The sequence below is a fragment of the Acomys minous genome (genome assembly GCF_964271855.1).
Source record: "Acomys minous genome assembly, chromosome: 7".
Lineage (NCBI taxonomy): Eukaryota > Metazoa > Chordata > Mammalia > Rodentia > Muridae > Acomys > Acomys minous.
In genome coordinates, this window is record NC_140488.1 from 38,069,067 (window position 1) to 38,085,624 (window position 16,558).

At 41.3% G+C, this 16,558-nt stretch overlaps 1 protein-coding gene across 4 annotated transcripts in view; it reads left to right on the forward strand.

Annotated features, from left to right (window-relative positions):
- LONRF3 (LON peptidase N-terminal domain and ring finger 3) overlaps positions 1 to 16,558 on the forward strand; it is a 39,312-nt gene that overhangs the window by 16,406 nt on the left and 6,348 nt on the right. For all 4 annotated transcript variants that reach the window (XM_084790729.1, XM_084790730.1, XM_084790731.1 and 1 more), the window contains 5 exons: positions 5,912 to 6,026; positions 9,194 to 9,315; positions 11,186 to 11,344; positions 12,934 to 13,096; positions 14,075 to 14,224. In XM_084790729.1, the coding sequence (XP_084646855.1) occupies positions 5,912 to 6,026; positions 9,194 to 9,315; positions 11,186 to 11,344; positions 12,934 to 13,096; positions 14,075 to 14,224 (709 nt within the window). The remainder of the gene's footprint in view (positions 1 to 5,911; positions 6,027 to 9,193; positions 9,316 to 11,185; positions 11,345 to 12,933; positions 13,097 to 14,074; positions 14,225 to 16,558) is intronic.

Consider the following 16,558-nt stretch of genomic DNA (forward strand, 5'->3'; position numbering starts at 1 on the left):
CTGCCCTGATAGGCGATGGGAAGTAGATTTAATTTAGCTTACTCAGAAAAAGCAGGTCTTTGTTCTGCTTAACCCTCCTTAACCCTCCTGACAAAATCCAGGCGACACAAAATCAAACATACAGGCTCATCCTGTTTGTTATTTTCTCTGTGGAATAAAAATCCTGACGTTGAAATTCCTTTGTTCTTCTTCCTTTTCTTTTCCACTTTCATCTTCTTTGTCCCTAATCACAAGGGACTTTGTAGAAGAGCTAGGAATTCGGTCCAAGCAATAAACACATAGAGAGCATAAGCACCCCTTCAAGTTTGCACCCTCTGAGCTTAAAAGCCATAGTGTCTCTCTTCCTGACCCCTTGTTCCATCTTTCCCCAGAGTAGCTGTATGGCAGCTACTAAAGTATAGGTAGACTCTCAGTGTCTCGCGGTATAAGAAACTTACCCAGCCTAGAGGGCTTTTTGATCTGAAGCTCCTGATACTTCAGCCCTCCGTAAGAAACCTGTAGCTTCCTTTCCAACAGGGTTTGTCTGTAAGATCCACATCAGTCACTGACTGGCTGAATTCATTTGCCTGTATTTTTCTAGTCTTGAAAGTTTTTTTTTCCCCTCCACTTCCAGCCATTGCTGTTTGGGCTATGGTTGCCATTCGGTTTTGTTTTGGCCCTCATGTGTCATTGGAAGAGAGGTTTTGTATTTTTGGTTACTCTCCTTGTTGTTGGTACTAAATATTTAACCTGAAGCAATTTAAGGGAGGAAGTGTTTGTTCTGGCACACCACTGGAAGGGATAGCAGTCTCAGGGTGAGCAAGATATAGCAGCAGGTGAGGAGGGGATGTGGCTGTATGATCAGGACGCTTGCTGCTCAAATGGATTTCACAGTACACAGGAGACAGAGTGCTGAATGCCAGCGCTCAGCCCACTTACTCTTTCTTTAGCCACTCTAAGATCCCAGCCCATGGCGCGGTGCTGCCCACAGTTAAGGTGGGTCTTTTCTATCGCACACTAATCTAGAAAATCTCTCTCAGGCATGCCCGAAGGCTGAGTTCATCTAGCTCATCTCTCCCATGTGTCAAGTTGCAATGGATATTAATCATCGCCGGGTCTAAGATCACAGATAATTTCAAGCTGCTTGACCACGAACTGAAACATTTGGAGCACCCAGGCGAGTTGCTAGACTGAAATCTAAGCCCTGGCAGAGAGAAGTTAGGCAGACCAGTTTTTAAAAATTCTTTTTTAAATTTTTTTTATTTGTTAATTTGATTCTAGGGAGAAAATTGATTGGCATTCTGAATTTCACGGGGAAGCAGTAGAAAGTGTGAGTGGAAGCCAAGTGTAGTGGCTCCCTGCAATCCCTGCACTTGGGAATGTAGATGTAGTAATATTAGTTCAAGGTCATCCTTGGCTACACAGTGAGTTCAAGGCCATCCTGGGCAACATTTTTTTTTTTTTAAGGAAGAGTAATTGGAGAGTATATCAATGAAATCTCTTTTTCTCCGTCTCCAAGTCTCCTTTGCTGAATTGGAAGAATTCCATTGATTCTTGCTATGCAATCCTTAGAGGCAGGAAATTCTCCTTTAGGTTTGCCTGGCATATATCACCCTAGCCAGTGAGGTTCATCTCTAGAATGCTATAAAGCGATACCTTTGGAATAATAAAGAGATTGTGAGATATGAAGTGAGAATATTTTCTATCTGAACTAGTCATCCAATGGCCAAGTGACATTGGTGACAAGCGGAAGGGTCAGCTTTATATATAATCTAATTATAGCTCCCTAAGTCACTGGGTATTAAGACAGTTTATTTTTCTTTTTTTCTCTCTTTCCCTCCTGCTTCTTTTTTCCCTCTTTGCTATAATCTGATAGCAAAAGAACACAATGCAAGGATGTCACTGGTGGGAAAAGCTAATTCTTTCCAGAGTAACCAGACATGTTATCTGGACTGACATCTAACAGAAGGCATTTATTCTTCCTATTGTTTCCCCCATCACCCTGATAATGTGAAACGCTTTCTTGTGAGACAATCTGACCCTGCTCTGAATTAAAAATGTCTCCCTGAAGTGTTTTCAAAGTCCTTATCTTCAATGGAAAAGGGACAGTCATTCTAGCGTATACCTCTGTTGTCGTAGGTAAGAATCTCCCTTTCTCTTTCTGGAGAGCAGAGGAAGAAGAGAGAGTGACAGAAAAGAAAGGAGAATAGCATCTATGGAAATGTGTACATCTAAAGATAAATCCTGGCTGGCTGGCTGGCTAACTGGCTGGCTAACTGGCTGGAATATATTTGAATATATGGATGCATATAGTCCTGGCTGTCTTGTAGACTAAAGGAAGAAGATTAGCTGGGAAGTCAGATTTGATTATACTTTACAAGCTTTCTGCCTACTAGCTAGCTGTATACTCTTGGGCATGTTATCTCATCTGTTTGAGTTTTAATTTCCTCAGCAGTAAAATAAAGTTAAGAGCAATTATAACTTATTAATATATAAATTATTTTAATGAAGAAATAGTATTGCACACAGCCAGAAATGTAACAAGACAAATGGGCTCAATTGTGAAGTTCTCAGGAAAAATAGTTTTGTATATTAGTAGTAGATACAGATTCATCAATTGTACTCATATACTCATATAATCAAATAATATGTGAAAGGATTCAGATATGCTGAATATGATAGTATATGTCTGTAATACTAATACTCAGAAGTTTTAAGCAGGCTAATTAAGAGTTGCAGGCTAGCCTGAGCTACAGAGTAAGAACCTGACCCTGAAAAACACCACGAGCAAGGAATCTAGAGGAAGTGGCACATACTTCCAATTCCAGTATTTGAGAATCTGAGGCAAGAGGATTGGCAGAGGTATGAGGTTAACCTGGGCTACATAACAAGATCTTGTCTTTAAAAACAAAACAAAACAAAACAAAGATTTGGACCTTGTCTTTAAGAATAAACAAAGATTTGAGGATGTAGTTCAGTGATAGAGTACTTTTCTCACATGTGTAAGGCCTTGGGTTTGATCTACAGTACACTACACACACACACACACACACACACACACACACACACACCACAAAATAGCCAGATTCACAGAATTCAAGTATTGAAGAATTAATTGTTCTGATTTAACATTTGTCATGGTTTGATCACCACAATGGTTCCTGAATCAACCCTGAAAACCCATTTCGCATTGTAAAATATATATGTTCTGAAGAAAACATTTTAAAGATTCATGTAACACTTGATTTAAGAAGTAAAACATCTGAGGACCCTAGAAATTGTCCATGTGCCTTTTCTCAATCAAGACCATCCTTAACCACTACTCCTATGATGGTTTGAATGAGATGCCCCCCATAGTCTCCGGCATTTGAATACTGAATCCACAGTTGGTGGTCCCGTTTGGGGAGGTGTAAGAGGTTTTTATGGCCTTGGTGGAGGAAGTGCATCTCTCAGGCCAGCTTTGAGGTTTTAAAGCCTCCTGCCATGCCCAGATCACTTTCTCTGGTTCCTGCTTTGCGGTTTGATGAGTGAGCTCTTAGCTTTCAACTCCAGCCACTTTGTCTGTTACCTACTATTCTTGAGGGATCCTAAGCCTCTGGAACCATAAGCCTCAAGTAAACTTTCTCTTCTATAAAAGTTGCCGTAGTTGTGTTCTCCCGCAGCAATATAGCATTAACTAATACAATCCCAAAGCTACTGTCTTGAGTTCTATTTTAGTCCTCATAATTTTAACACACACACACACACACACACACACACACACACACACACATATGTATATGTATGTACATATACAGCTGTAAAAGCTACTGTCTAGTTTGGCCTAAATCTTAAACCTAGGACAGATTAAATTCTACTGTATTTCATCAATCTGGTTGCTTTTTTAAAAACTCACTATCAACATGTAAGTGCTGTTTGTTCATTTTCATTAGCACATAGCATCCCATTGTGTGAATGTGCCAGTCTCTGTATTCTAGTCTAGATAGATGCTTGGGTTGGTTTTAGTTTAGAAATACTTTGGATGGCCACTCTCTTTGTATGTGACAGTGTTTGCCTGTTTTTATACTAGACTCTTTGTTTCTCTTACTGCTTTAGGTGTCTTTTTTTTTTTCTTTTGAGCTCTACATATGTTTTAGATACAAGCCTTTTCTTGCCTCCATATTGCACACACTTCCTCCTACTATGTAGCTCGCCTGCTTGCCCTTTCAGTAATGCTTTTAGATGAACTTAAAAGCCCTTAATCTTAGCACAGTTAAAATTAGCAATCTTTCCATTTATACGGTTTCTTTGAGTTTTCTTTGCTTTTATCTCCGTGTCATAAAGATCTTCTCCTATTTTATGTTCTGAAAGCTGTATTGTTTCTCCTTTTAGTTTTATTTTTCAGAACACCTGGAATTGATTTTTGTATATGATGGAAATGATGATCCACTTTTATTTCCTCATACAGAGAGTCATTATTGCATTTATAGAAGATGCTATTTAGGCATTAAAAATATTCCCATGGCCCTGTTTTAAAATGTTGCATTTGTCATAAGTCAAGAATCCATGCCTGGGTCTATTCTTGAGCTTTCTATTCTGTTCCATGGATCTATTTGTCCTTGTGCTGGTACACCCTGTTTTAATCACCACGGCTTTATAATAAGTTCTGATGCTTGGTGGAGCAAGTCCTCCCACATCCCTGTTCTTCAGACGTGTCTTGGCTTTCAGCCCTTTGCATTTCCTTATTGCATTTAGAAATCAACTTGCCAAGTTTTCCCTCAAATAAATCAACAAATAAAATAACTCATTGGGATGTATTGAGATTCACCAGATGTTTATAGTCTTTTTAAAAATTTTTGTTATTTTTGAAATTTTCATATCTGAGTACTATGTTTACATAATTTTTACCCCTCCTTTCCTGCTCCCAACTCTTCCTGTGTCCCCTCCTTCTCCTTCCCAAGTCTTTTTACCTCTTCTTTAATTAAATATGGTATATATGATATCACATAATGTGAGGCTGACATACTCTTCCTCTCAACTGAACACTCTTGTGAAATCAAAATAAGCTTATCAAGATTTGTCCTTTTTTTTTTCTGGCTCATCATCTTGTTAAAGGTGAGCCCCACTTCTTAATTGCCATAATCAGCTGATCTCTAGCTCCTGGTCCTGCTTCAGGTGAGCCTGTCTTTATTTAAGTAAATTTGTCTCTGAATGTGCAGACCATTTTTCATTAAGGGCCCTCAGGTTGTTCTTAAAACATTTTGCTTTCCCAAAGCAACTAAAATAATATCTAATAGAATTATGGTACACGTGAACATATTTTTTATATGTAGATAGATGTATATACATATTTTATGCATCTATTGATAGCAGTGAGTGCATTAACAATATTACTTATTATCACTGGGGAAAGTATCCATCCACACAAAAGGCAGTCACACGTTTGTTAGAGTTGTAAGAGCCTTCAGGCACCAAATGTCACTTAAGTGAAGAAAATTCTCAAGGTTAGCAAGCAAATGGAGTTTTTCCCCACAGCAGTATGATGCACAGGGTCTAAGTGTGTGTATACATGTACGTATCTCTTCATGTGTATCTGTGTGCTTACAATATACTCAGGTAAACAGGTTGGCTAAATACGTTTTATAATGGAATTTATTCAGACACTCGGAGCACTAATCTGAATTTTCCTGGACCAAATAGGAAAAGGCTAGAACTAATGTTACAAAATTATTTAGTTATGCCCTAAATATGAACCAATGCATCTTTCTATATATAGTTCAGGAATGAAAATAAAATGTGCCCCCCCAGGGTGTAGCAGCACTAGTGATGAAATCTAAAAAGAGTACCTCCCACAGGTTTTGACAAACAGTACTGTGAAGCCTTAACCATGAATGCCCCTATCTTATTTTTGATCTTATTACAGTTTTCTCCTGTTTCATTTCCTAAATTTCAGATTGTTCTATGAGCCAGTCACAACACCTTGTGGGCACACCTTTTGCTTGAAATGTCTTGAGAGATGTCTAGATCATAATGCAAAGTGTCCACTGTGCAAAGACGTTCTTTTACAGGTAAACCTCTCTTTCTTCTTTGGTTGCGTAAGCTTATTTTGTATTAACGCAGTGCTCAACTGGATCCTAAGCCACTGTACTGTGCTTGATGAAAACATGCTCCCCTTCCCCCCGCCCCCCCCCCCGTCTGTTTATTTCTGGTGTCTCCTAGACATCCTTCCTTTCTCCACAAAGTCCTTCAGGAAAATGAGGCAACATGTAGCTTTTCAATAACTGTCAGTAATGAAGTTCATTTGTGCTAGAGAGAAGCAAAAACATGAAATAGATTATAAACACAAGTCTTGGTTCATATCCCGTTGCGGTGCCTCATAAACAATAATCTTGAGTGATTTTTTTTGTTTCCGCTATCCTTGAGCTAGATAGCTCTGCCTTCTGCACACAATGATGGTTGTTTGTGCTTCAGAGAGGTTCAGCTGCTAAAGGCCCCTGCCACCACCCCCTCAAGGAACCCTCTCAGATCTTCAAGGTGCTCTTTTTACAACTGCTGAGGAGCCACTGTTCTTACCAGCAGACACTTGGCTATTTGTAAAGCTCTGAGGACTTCAGATTCTTTAAAATTAGCCATACAAGCTTCCATCATCAATGGGCTCTATGGAGTTTATTGTGGAGAAAGAAAGGAATCTGTCTCATTTGCCTTCTTCAGAGACTTATGGATCTCACCTTAGAACCAGTATTAATGTTTCTTTACTCTTATCATCCTGGAAGAGAGGTTGCAGATGCCAGCTTTGCTCTATCGAATGGCAATGCATGCTGGTAGTCCCAGGATTTGGGAAGCTGAGATAGGAGCATTGTGAGTTCAACGTCTACCTGAATCATGAAGGAAGACCTTGTCTCTGAAATAAAAGACACTATCTAGAGGTTCCTATGGGTCAAGAGAAGTATATGTTAAGACTTTCTTAACACTGGTATTGACAATGAGATCAAGTGAGCCTATAATTCAGGGTAGCCTTGAGGATGTGTAGTGGGATTGGGAAAGTGTTAAAGTCACAGCTTTCCTTAGATTAACGAGGTGGTATTTGCAATCTGATTGTAAATAAGAATTCCATGGTCCTATTTAAATAAAACATCTATGCTGTGTTAACACGACAAAGTTCAGCTCAACAGAAGGGAAAAATTACCTACCATGTGTTCAGACTCTAGGGAGAATCATTGCTACCACTTTAGGGTGTCTGCTTCCTGGAGGTTTGTTTTAGCGTCTACTTTCCTCCTTACATGGGCTACCTCCTGAGCCACTGCTTTCCCCTAAAGCTGTTACCAAGAAATGGCAATAGCTGATAAGGCATCCAGTAGGAAGATGCTGTGGAGTCTCAGACTCGGAGGCTAGAAGATACCCCATCTATCTCAGTATTCATACAGGGCCATACTTAAACCGTTTCACAAAACAATAAATATTCCAGTTGTGTCTACTGCAGAATAGAGACGCCTGGTGAAGAAAAAAAAAATTATCTAAACCCAGCAATTTGGTACTCAGGAGCTCCCTCTGCTGGGTCTGTCTCTGTAGATATTATTTATTTATTTATTATTAGTTGAGAATTCCATATGAGTACTGCATTTACTTCCTTTTCCCCTTCCACTCTCCACCCAATTTTGGGACCTCTTATTCTTTAGTGTTTCATTTACATATGTACATAAATATATAATACAACTTCCTGAGTCCATTTAGTGTTGCTAATATGCATATGTTCTTAGGGCTGAGCACTTGATACTGGATAACCAATTAGGTGGCTTCTCCCTGGGGAAGACTGGCTTCTCCCTCTCAGCAGTTATTAGTTGCCTGTAGCTCTTCATCTAGGAGCAGGGCTTCATGAGATTTCCTTTATCCACAATGACAAGTTTTCTGGGGTAGTGATTCGTTCAGGTCTTGTTTAAGGAAGTGTAGTGCTGAGATTTTATGGAGAGAGCTTTCCTGTCATAATAGAGAAGAAAGTTACCAGTATCTCAAGGGATACACCCTGATCCTCTGGCTCTTTCAGTCTTTCTGCCCCATCTTCTGCAATGTCCTGGGCCTTACAGTAGGTGGTGGGTTGTAGTTGTATCAATTGGGGATGAGCACCACACAGTGAATTGTTCTCCGCATTTTAGCCAGTTGTAGCTTTCTATACTGGTCTCTGCTGCTTCTTTGGTGAGGGGTAGAACTACACTTATCTGTGGGTGTAAGGATAAGTATTTAGAATACAGTTAGAAATCTAGTATACTGCCTTAGGAAAGTGGTTGTAGTTTGTTTCCTCTGGGTTTAATTGCTTCACCAGCAGGTATTTTAACATTCATTGCTTGGTCCATATTATTAAGTACACACTATTTGTAAATATCTGACTATACATATGATGGGGATGTTTGGGAAGGACAAACTAAACTAGTGACATTTTAGCCTGAGTCTTATTCAGTGATACCTAGATGGTGTCGATACAGTTATCACGACAATCGCTTGTATTTGGCTGTCAGCATATGTGTAGTATTTATTTTAACTAAAGTTAAGACATAGAGACTTGGTAATATAGGCATTTGATTGGGGTGGAGGTGGGTGAGGGCAGGAAAAGATACATGAATATAGCCTTTCAGTTCCCAGAATCCTTGACCAGAGTCTTTCAGCACTTCCCAGATAAAGCTTGTAAACAGAACAATAAAGAAAGTGAAAATGAAATATGATCCACTCCCCTTTAGTTCAAACCTGAACATGATCTCAAATCCAAAGCTTCAGGCCATCTGTGAGATTTTCAAACAGTTAATGCAATTATTCTCTTTGTTAAAATAATTTTTCTAATTATAAATGTTCCATTGCACTTTCTTTCTTTCTTTCTTTCTTTCTTTCTTTCTTTCTTTGTTTCTTTTTCTTTTTCTTTTCTTTTTTTTTTTTTTTTTTTGGTCTTTGGTTTTTTGTGATAGGGTTTCTCTGTGTAGCCCTGGCTGTCCTGGACTCACTTTGTAGACCAGGCTGGCCTCGAAGTCACAGAGACCTACCTGCCTCTGCCTCCCATTGCACATTTTTTTTTAAAGAAAAGCAAAACTCCAACAGCCAAAAGATACATATGTTATGGCTGTTTTAGCTTGCAAATTGTGAGTCCAAAGTACAGCACACGAGTGATTTGATTACTCTCTGGGCTATTTCACAAGTTCTCTGTGTTCTTCTGTGAGCCATATAATAGCTCATTACTTTGCTTCCCTTCTAGTGCTTGCCATCAAGAAAATACAGAAAAAATGTAATAATGGAAGAACTAATAGCTAAATTCCTGCCAGAAGAACTCAGGGAACGAAGAAGGCTTTATGAAGAGGAAATGGAAGAACTGTCTAAGTATGTGCATGCGTGTTTCTATTTACCATTTCATGCACACCAGCTCACAAAGCCTGACACATTTCTTACCAGCTCCTTAGTCAATGATTTCATGTTAATAGTTTGAAATAACCATGGTGAGCATATTTACACATGGAAGTCAGCTAGTACTACAGACGGCCCCCTCCCATCCCTCTGTGAAGCCAGTTGTTAAACCTTTGCCAGCACGCTTCTGAAGCAGCTCATCAGCCAAACAACAGAGCCACCGTGATGCAACTCAGCACTGCATGGTATGAGCAGGAGTGAATTAAGGAGTAGCTTAATTAGGAGACCTCGTGGAGCAACCGGAAGATGCCTTCAAGTCCTAAAGCAGGTGATCCGTAGTTAAACAGTGCTGTGAGCCACACCTGGGGTTAAGACGCAGCTTCATCACTGAGTATATGTTGCGGTCCTAGACATGCCAGTTAACCTTCCTGGGACTCAGGGTCCTTGGCGGTAACTTGAAGATGATGGCTTATATTAAGGGCTTGTTCTGAAGACCCAAATGAGTTTGTGCACGGCAAGCACTGAAGAAGTGGCAATAGCGCCTATACACGCTGTGTGTATTTCCTTTGCCACACACGGTGTGAGAAGTGAAGGGTCAGGATGAAGAGATAATTGCATCTTCAAAGGATCTGTTTGTTGTGCGGTTAGCAGAAGGGGCAGGAAATAATACCTAAATCCTGCCCCCAATGACTGCTGCCCTCCTCCCTGCATCCCCCAGAAGAGTCCTCACAGCATTCTGAAGAAGGACTGCTCCCTGGGAGGAAAATCTCTTCTTATATGCCCTCTGGGAAGAGACCATTTTTGGAGCTATGTATCCTGTTGGTTTGGATATTCCTTTCCCTTTGCATAGTAGTGTTCTCAGGGGCTAGAAATCTTTGTTTCTCGTTGACTTTTATGTTGAAACTACTCTGTACACTTTTAGCTTTTTCCCAGTTCTTCACTTATCCTTCAAGGTATCTCAGTCCTTTACTCAGCTATCTCTTAAGGCGGTACTAATGAATCCTGGAACACACTGTGGGGCTTTCTGCTTGAAGGCATCTCAGACCTAGCCCCCTTAAAAATGTAGGCAGATGGCCTTACACTTCTTGGCCCACTTAGGTGCAGTGTCCCTGCGCTGGATTTACTAGATGATTCAGAGGACCAGGATCTATGAAGAGCTGGCCCAGTTGGGGATTCCCCAGTGGGCCATGTGCCTGAATTTTCAAGGGTATTTATTGAAAAGCAGATTCCTGTGTCCCAATTCCAGAGTGAATGCATCCGTATCTCTGGAGGTGTATTGGCCTAGTCATCTAGATTTAAGGGTCTCCCATTATTCTGATGTCCAGGAGCCTATGAGCATCACTGGGATACAGTACTCTTGGAAGTCTATTGCTGGCTACCCCTCCTAGCTGGGTCTGCTCTGAATGGTCTGAGAGGCTTTGCAAACTTGACATGCATGTAAGGATTTTGGTAGGAGGATTTCTAATGTCCTTCTGGAAGGCTGGCTGCATTTATGCCATCAGTGCCCTTCTTCATGCCTCAAGCGAAGTGCCCGAATCAGTCCATTTGGGCAGAGAAAGGAAGAGAGGGAAAGGGAAGGAGAAGGAAGAAAGGGCGAAACAGCATAGCTGTCACCACGGTGTTATTTTAATAGAGAACTCATCAACAAACTTCAAGTGTGTGCAATGCCAGTTTAGGCTTTCAACCTCGAGCTTGTCTCTGCACTGGATCATGGAACCTGGCCAACAGCATCAGGTGCATTTCAGTGTTTTTCTATCAGCCATTAAACCGTATCGTGACATTTGTCTAACCTTTCTGTGTTCTGCCCCTTTGCTTTGAGATACATCTCATCTTCTCTTCCCGACAGCTTAAACAAGAATGTGCCTATTTTTGTGTGTACCATTGCCTATCCCACTGTTCCTTGTCCCTTGCACATCTTTGAGCCTTGTTACCGCCTGATGATTCGGAGATGTATTGAGACAGGCACGAAACAGTTTGGCATGTGCCTTGGAGACCCTGTCAAAGGGTAAGTAAAGGGATGTCGAGTAGAGAGGGATTTCTCTTTTACTTTCGAGGGCTCCTGGAGGTGGGGGTCAACAAGTCCATGGGGTTAGCCAGCTCAAACCACCAAAGCACCTGTGAGGGTCACAGTCTCTCCAGTGGCTACTTTACATTATGAAGGGCTTGCTATTTAAACTAATGCTAGAAGCAGTCTTTTGTTCAGCAGGTGGCATGCAATATGAAAGTTGTCTTGTAGGCTAGGGCTGTAGCTCAGCCTTCCTACCAGTCACAACACTTGAGGATCGAGCCTCAGGACTACCTAAACCAGGAGTGGCACTGCCCACCTACAATCCCAACAATGGGGAGGTGGAGGCAAGAGAACATGGACGTTAAGGTCATCTTTGACTGCATATGAAGTTCAAGGACAGTCTGGAATACGTGAGAGCCTGTCTCAAAACAAACAAAACCCAAGCCCCCAAAAAATGTTGATGAGTGTTAGTGCTAGAGTTGAACCACCCACCACGTTTTCATTTGAGTGCTGGCCGTGGAGCACCTTTGACATTGGGCAAATCATTTAGCTGTTCTATCACCAGTTTCTTTGTCTGTTAAGTGAGCATGATGGTACACCTACCTAGCTGGTCTTGCTTATTGGGAGAACTGATGAGTTACTGATACTACCAAGCACTAAGTACAGTTCCTGTCTAAAAATGTCCATTTGGGATATTGTAACGTAGTGCAGTATTGTAAGTATTTTATAACCAATAGATTTCTCTTTTGAGACAGGGTTTCACACTGTAGCCCAAGTTAGCCTGAGACTCACTGTATAGCCCAATCTGACCCCAAACTCATAGCAAAACTACTTCAGCCTCCCCAGTGTTAAGATTATAGGTGTGAGCTACCACATGCAACATTAATCAATAGAAATTTATGCTGATAGTTATCAAGAGTGTGAACTCAACTGCCAATGTGCCAATATGTGATAATAGCCATTGTTTGTACTGAGGACTGAATCCAGAGCCTCACACATGCCTTGACTATATTTCAAGCTTGTTTTATTTTATTTGGATACCAGGTATCACTAACTTACCCAAGTAAGCCTCAAATTTGTGATTCACCTGCTATCAGCTCTTTTGTAGCTAGGGCTGTAACTATGTGCTATTATGTCCAGGATGTGATATGGCCTTGTTGTGTTCTAACATGGCAAAGAGGAAGTGACAGAAAGTGACTCCAACTTTCCTCTTAACAATTAATGCACTCTTGCAGTGATTAATCCACTCATGTGGGCAGAGCCCTAGTGGTCTGATCACTACTTAAGGGTCCTGTCTCCTAACAGTGTTAAAATGGCAATTAAAATTCAGCACAAGCTTTGAAGAGGACAAATATTTAAACCATAGCACTAGCACATAGTATGTGCTCAACAAATAGTAGCAGTTATATCATTATGTTCAGATCCTTTTCTTCACAGATACTGCCTGTTGTATAGCTGCAGTCATAGATCTTGGCACAGAAATCTTCTAGGAAACAGTGCAAGGTGTTAGCAGTGGGTGGGGTCCAGGCCAAGAACAATAGAACTCATTAACAATCTACTCTCTTGACTTGACTCTCAATGAACAGGTTTGCAGAATATGGCTGCATCTTAGAGATCAGAAATGTCCAGTTCTTTGCTGATGGCCGATCGGTGGTTGACAGTGTAGGCAAGAGGCGCTTCAAGGTGCTCCATCAGGGTCAGCGGGATGGCTACAACACAGCTGATATTGAATACATCGAAGATCAAAAGGTGAGGGTGGCCAGTGCCAAGTAACCTAAAAGCCAAATTATCACGGTAGCTTGGTATAAAAAAAATGATTGCAAAGAGTTCTCAGAATTGACTTGGTGTCTTGGGATTTTCCATCAAATTGCCACTAGATGAATGCTGCTGTAGTGTTGCCAGATTGCACCCATAATCTTCTCTTTTCCTCTCCCTCTCTCTGCTTAGCTGTTGAATTGTAGTTGTGTTTAATGCTTGTCCAGACTAATCCCTGGGCCCATTCAGCCTCAGTTAGGTCTCTGCTATGGACACCAAGTACTAAATTTAGAATATGGTCTATACATAAGTGTTTTAACTATGGATTGATTTATATTTTCCAACTCATTTCTTTCGAGAATATTGTAGAATTAAATATAAATTTGCATTTAAAAAATTCACCCTGCCTAATAGCACTATTCTTCAAAGTTATTCACCATCCCTGAAAGCAAAAATGGTCACATGTCCAATTAATCCTTGATTTTCTGAGCTAACAGGTAGATGAAGAAGCCAATAGTCCTATGTTCATTTATGTGATTTATGTAGTAGATTAATATATAATTAATGGATAGATGCATTTGACTTTGAAGACATACTAAGACACAGATATATTTATATCCTCCTTCCCAATAAGTAAGAAAGAAACAGATGTCAAAATGAAAGGGGTGGAGCAGAGGTATGACATAAATCAGTACAATGTACTTTATTCATATGCCTTCACCTGGGCCAGCTCAAGCTTCTGGCTATCTCTCTGCTTGCTGTTTTAGGCATTTTTCTCAGTTAAACCTTTTGTCTTTCTGCTGTCTCTGCCATGGTATCCAGATGCTGGGCGGTCCATATTTTACCCAGGAGAAACCCAGATGGGTGGATGAAAGGCAATTCAGAGTCTCAGAAGACAGTCAGGTGTCAAAAACAACTCTGAGATGGATGGAAAGGGGAGAGGTTGCTTCACTTTCATGCTGATATTTTCAGGTTCAGGGAGAAGATTGTGCTGAACTCATGGGATTACATAACTGTGTGTATGAGCAAGCATCATCATGGTTTCATTCACTCAAAACATCTCTGAAGAATCGGATACTAAATCATTTTGGTCCCATGCCACAGAAGGATGAAGATCCCCAGGTATATAAGACTATCTCTTTATAGCAGGTTATCCGACCAGGTGGGAGTGTCCAGGGTTTGTGATTAGGTGAGTGTGTAGTTGTCATCCAGCAAGTCAAGTGCAGGGAAGAGGCGAGATTCAATACAGTATCTTGTATGTGAGCACCATGGATGGGCAAGACCCAAAGGAGCCCAAGTCAGAATTACAGGTAAACCAAGTCAATAGTAGGAACTCAGAACTAAGATAAGTATTGAGAAATTAGGAAAGGAACACAGGTACCACCAACAGAATCTTCAATGTCCAGAGCCACACTGTGGTAATGTTGAGATGACAGGATCCATGTGAAGGCCAGGAAGTAAGAGATGATACCAAAGGCTGCTACTTCCAGCCAGCTTCATGCCTGCTTCTTCACTGCTGTGGGGGCTTGGAGGTAGGGCCACACCTGCAGAAACTTTCATATCCAGCCCATCTATGCTTAGCTCTGCAAGTCTGGACCCAACTTAATCAAGTCCTAAGAAAACTGGTCCCCAAGACATAGTTTACTAGGTTCTCCTGGATTGCTCTTCTTCCTTGAGAATCAGATCTCTGTGAGCTCAAGCTGTAGATCCAGAGCTCACTAGGAAAGCACGCCTCATCTGCCACCTTCAATCAGGCAGTGTCTGCAGGGAGTTCTAGTTTGAAGATTAGATGGCCTAAGCAGATATATTCTCTTAATGCTACCTTTTTTCCATATTCTAATCTGGCTCTCCCACAGAATCATTCCTGTAACTTCTTTGATTTCCCTTTTAGTGTATGCTTCCTGATTCTATTACAATAGAAAATTATATATATATATGTAAACATATTCTGATTGCACACCTCTGCCCTTTCTGCTAAGACTATGCTGCCTACTTTTCTAACAGTGTGACCTTGGGTAAATCCCTTCCCCTCTCTCAGTTTTTCCCTAAAACCAGAGAGGAGCATTAAGAGTCTCTAAAGTTCCTCCTCCTCTTCCATTCTGAGTCTCCAAAATGCCTTTCTGTTTCCTAATGGGCTAAGTGCTTTACTTCCTTTGGACCACAGAGTGGCTCTTTTCCCTCCCTCCGTACAAAGGCATCACTCAGTTCTAAAGCGAGCAAGGCCAGCAAGCGCTTCCTGATGACCCAGCTCTTGGCTGTGGTGATTCAAGAAGACAGCATAACTCTGAACAAGGTCATGTTCAAGCTTACTGTTCCCCGCCACCTGCAGGGGAACATTCTCTCCCTGTCAGGCAAAAGATAGAGATCAACAATGCTAACCACATCTTCCTCAGGAGAAAACACAGATGAGATGCCTCAGTGTGATTCATAAGGCCTTAATGACATAGCAAGCCCACATCATTTCCTTTCTTATTAGTTTTGTCATCATGTTGCCTTGGTGGTGGCAGCAGTAGCAGCAAAAACTCATCCAGTTTGCCAAATGTAATCCTGCAGCCCCAAGCAGTTCCACGAATAAGAATGATGTGCCTTAGGGAGAGGTTTCTTAGAAATAGCTACAGTACTAACATCAGCTTAATTATCTATTGGTGGTCCTAGGAAAGTTCAGAGCATCAACCTGGTAGCATCCAAATGAAGCAAGTTAGAGGCACAGAGAAGCCAAGAGGTCAGGGACATTCAGGGAGAAACACATGAAACCATTCGAAGTCAAATACTCTAATTCAGAGGGAGTTAGAGCAGCATATGCTTCTGTACAAGCTGAAAACTGACTTGTTTTGAACATTGTGGGAAGAAAACTCATTTGAGGTTTAGTAATGAATGTCTAAAATGTTTGTTCAGGAAGCTGATGACAAAGAGAATTTGGGTGCAGGATTGATAAGTGTTGGCTCTGTTTCTTAACAATTAAACTTTATTATACAACCCAACTAGCATACACAAGAAGGAAAAAAAAGGTTAAAGGGACAGAAGAGTGAACCTTCCGGTATCCATTCCACAGGACAGGTCCTTAGGTGTCTCTACGTCCCGCGTGCTGGTCAGGCCGCTTGCTCCTCTCTGCGCGCTCTCTCCTCCTCTCAACCTGTTGTTTTGTCTACCCCCCCCCCCCTGCCGACCTTCCCAGTCACTTGCAAAGGGCGGTCTCCTTCTCCCTTCGAGGGTCAATTAGGAAAACAATAGCCACGGTGGGGTTCCCAGGTAGGCTTCCTGAATTCCAAGCCCAGGAAGGCTCCAAACAGTCTGTCACAAGGTATTCATGGTGTGCCCCAAGGGTAAAGCCCGCCAAGATTGCTTCCACCTGTGACAAAGCTTAATCTTTCCCACAGATAAGGAATGGGAAAACCCAAGGATTGACATGAATGTGTTTTCTGATTGCAATGTTTGGTTGCTGTTCTTTGAGACTGG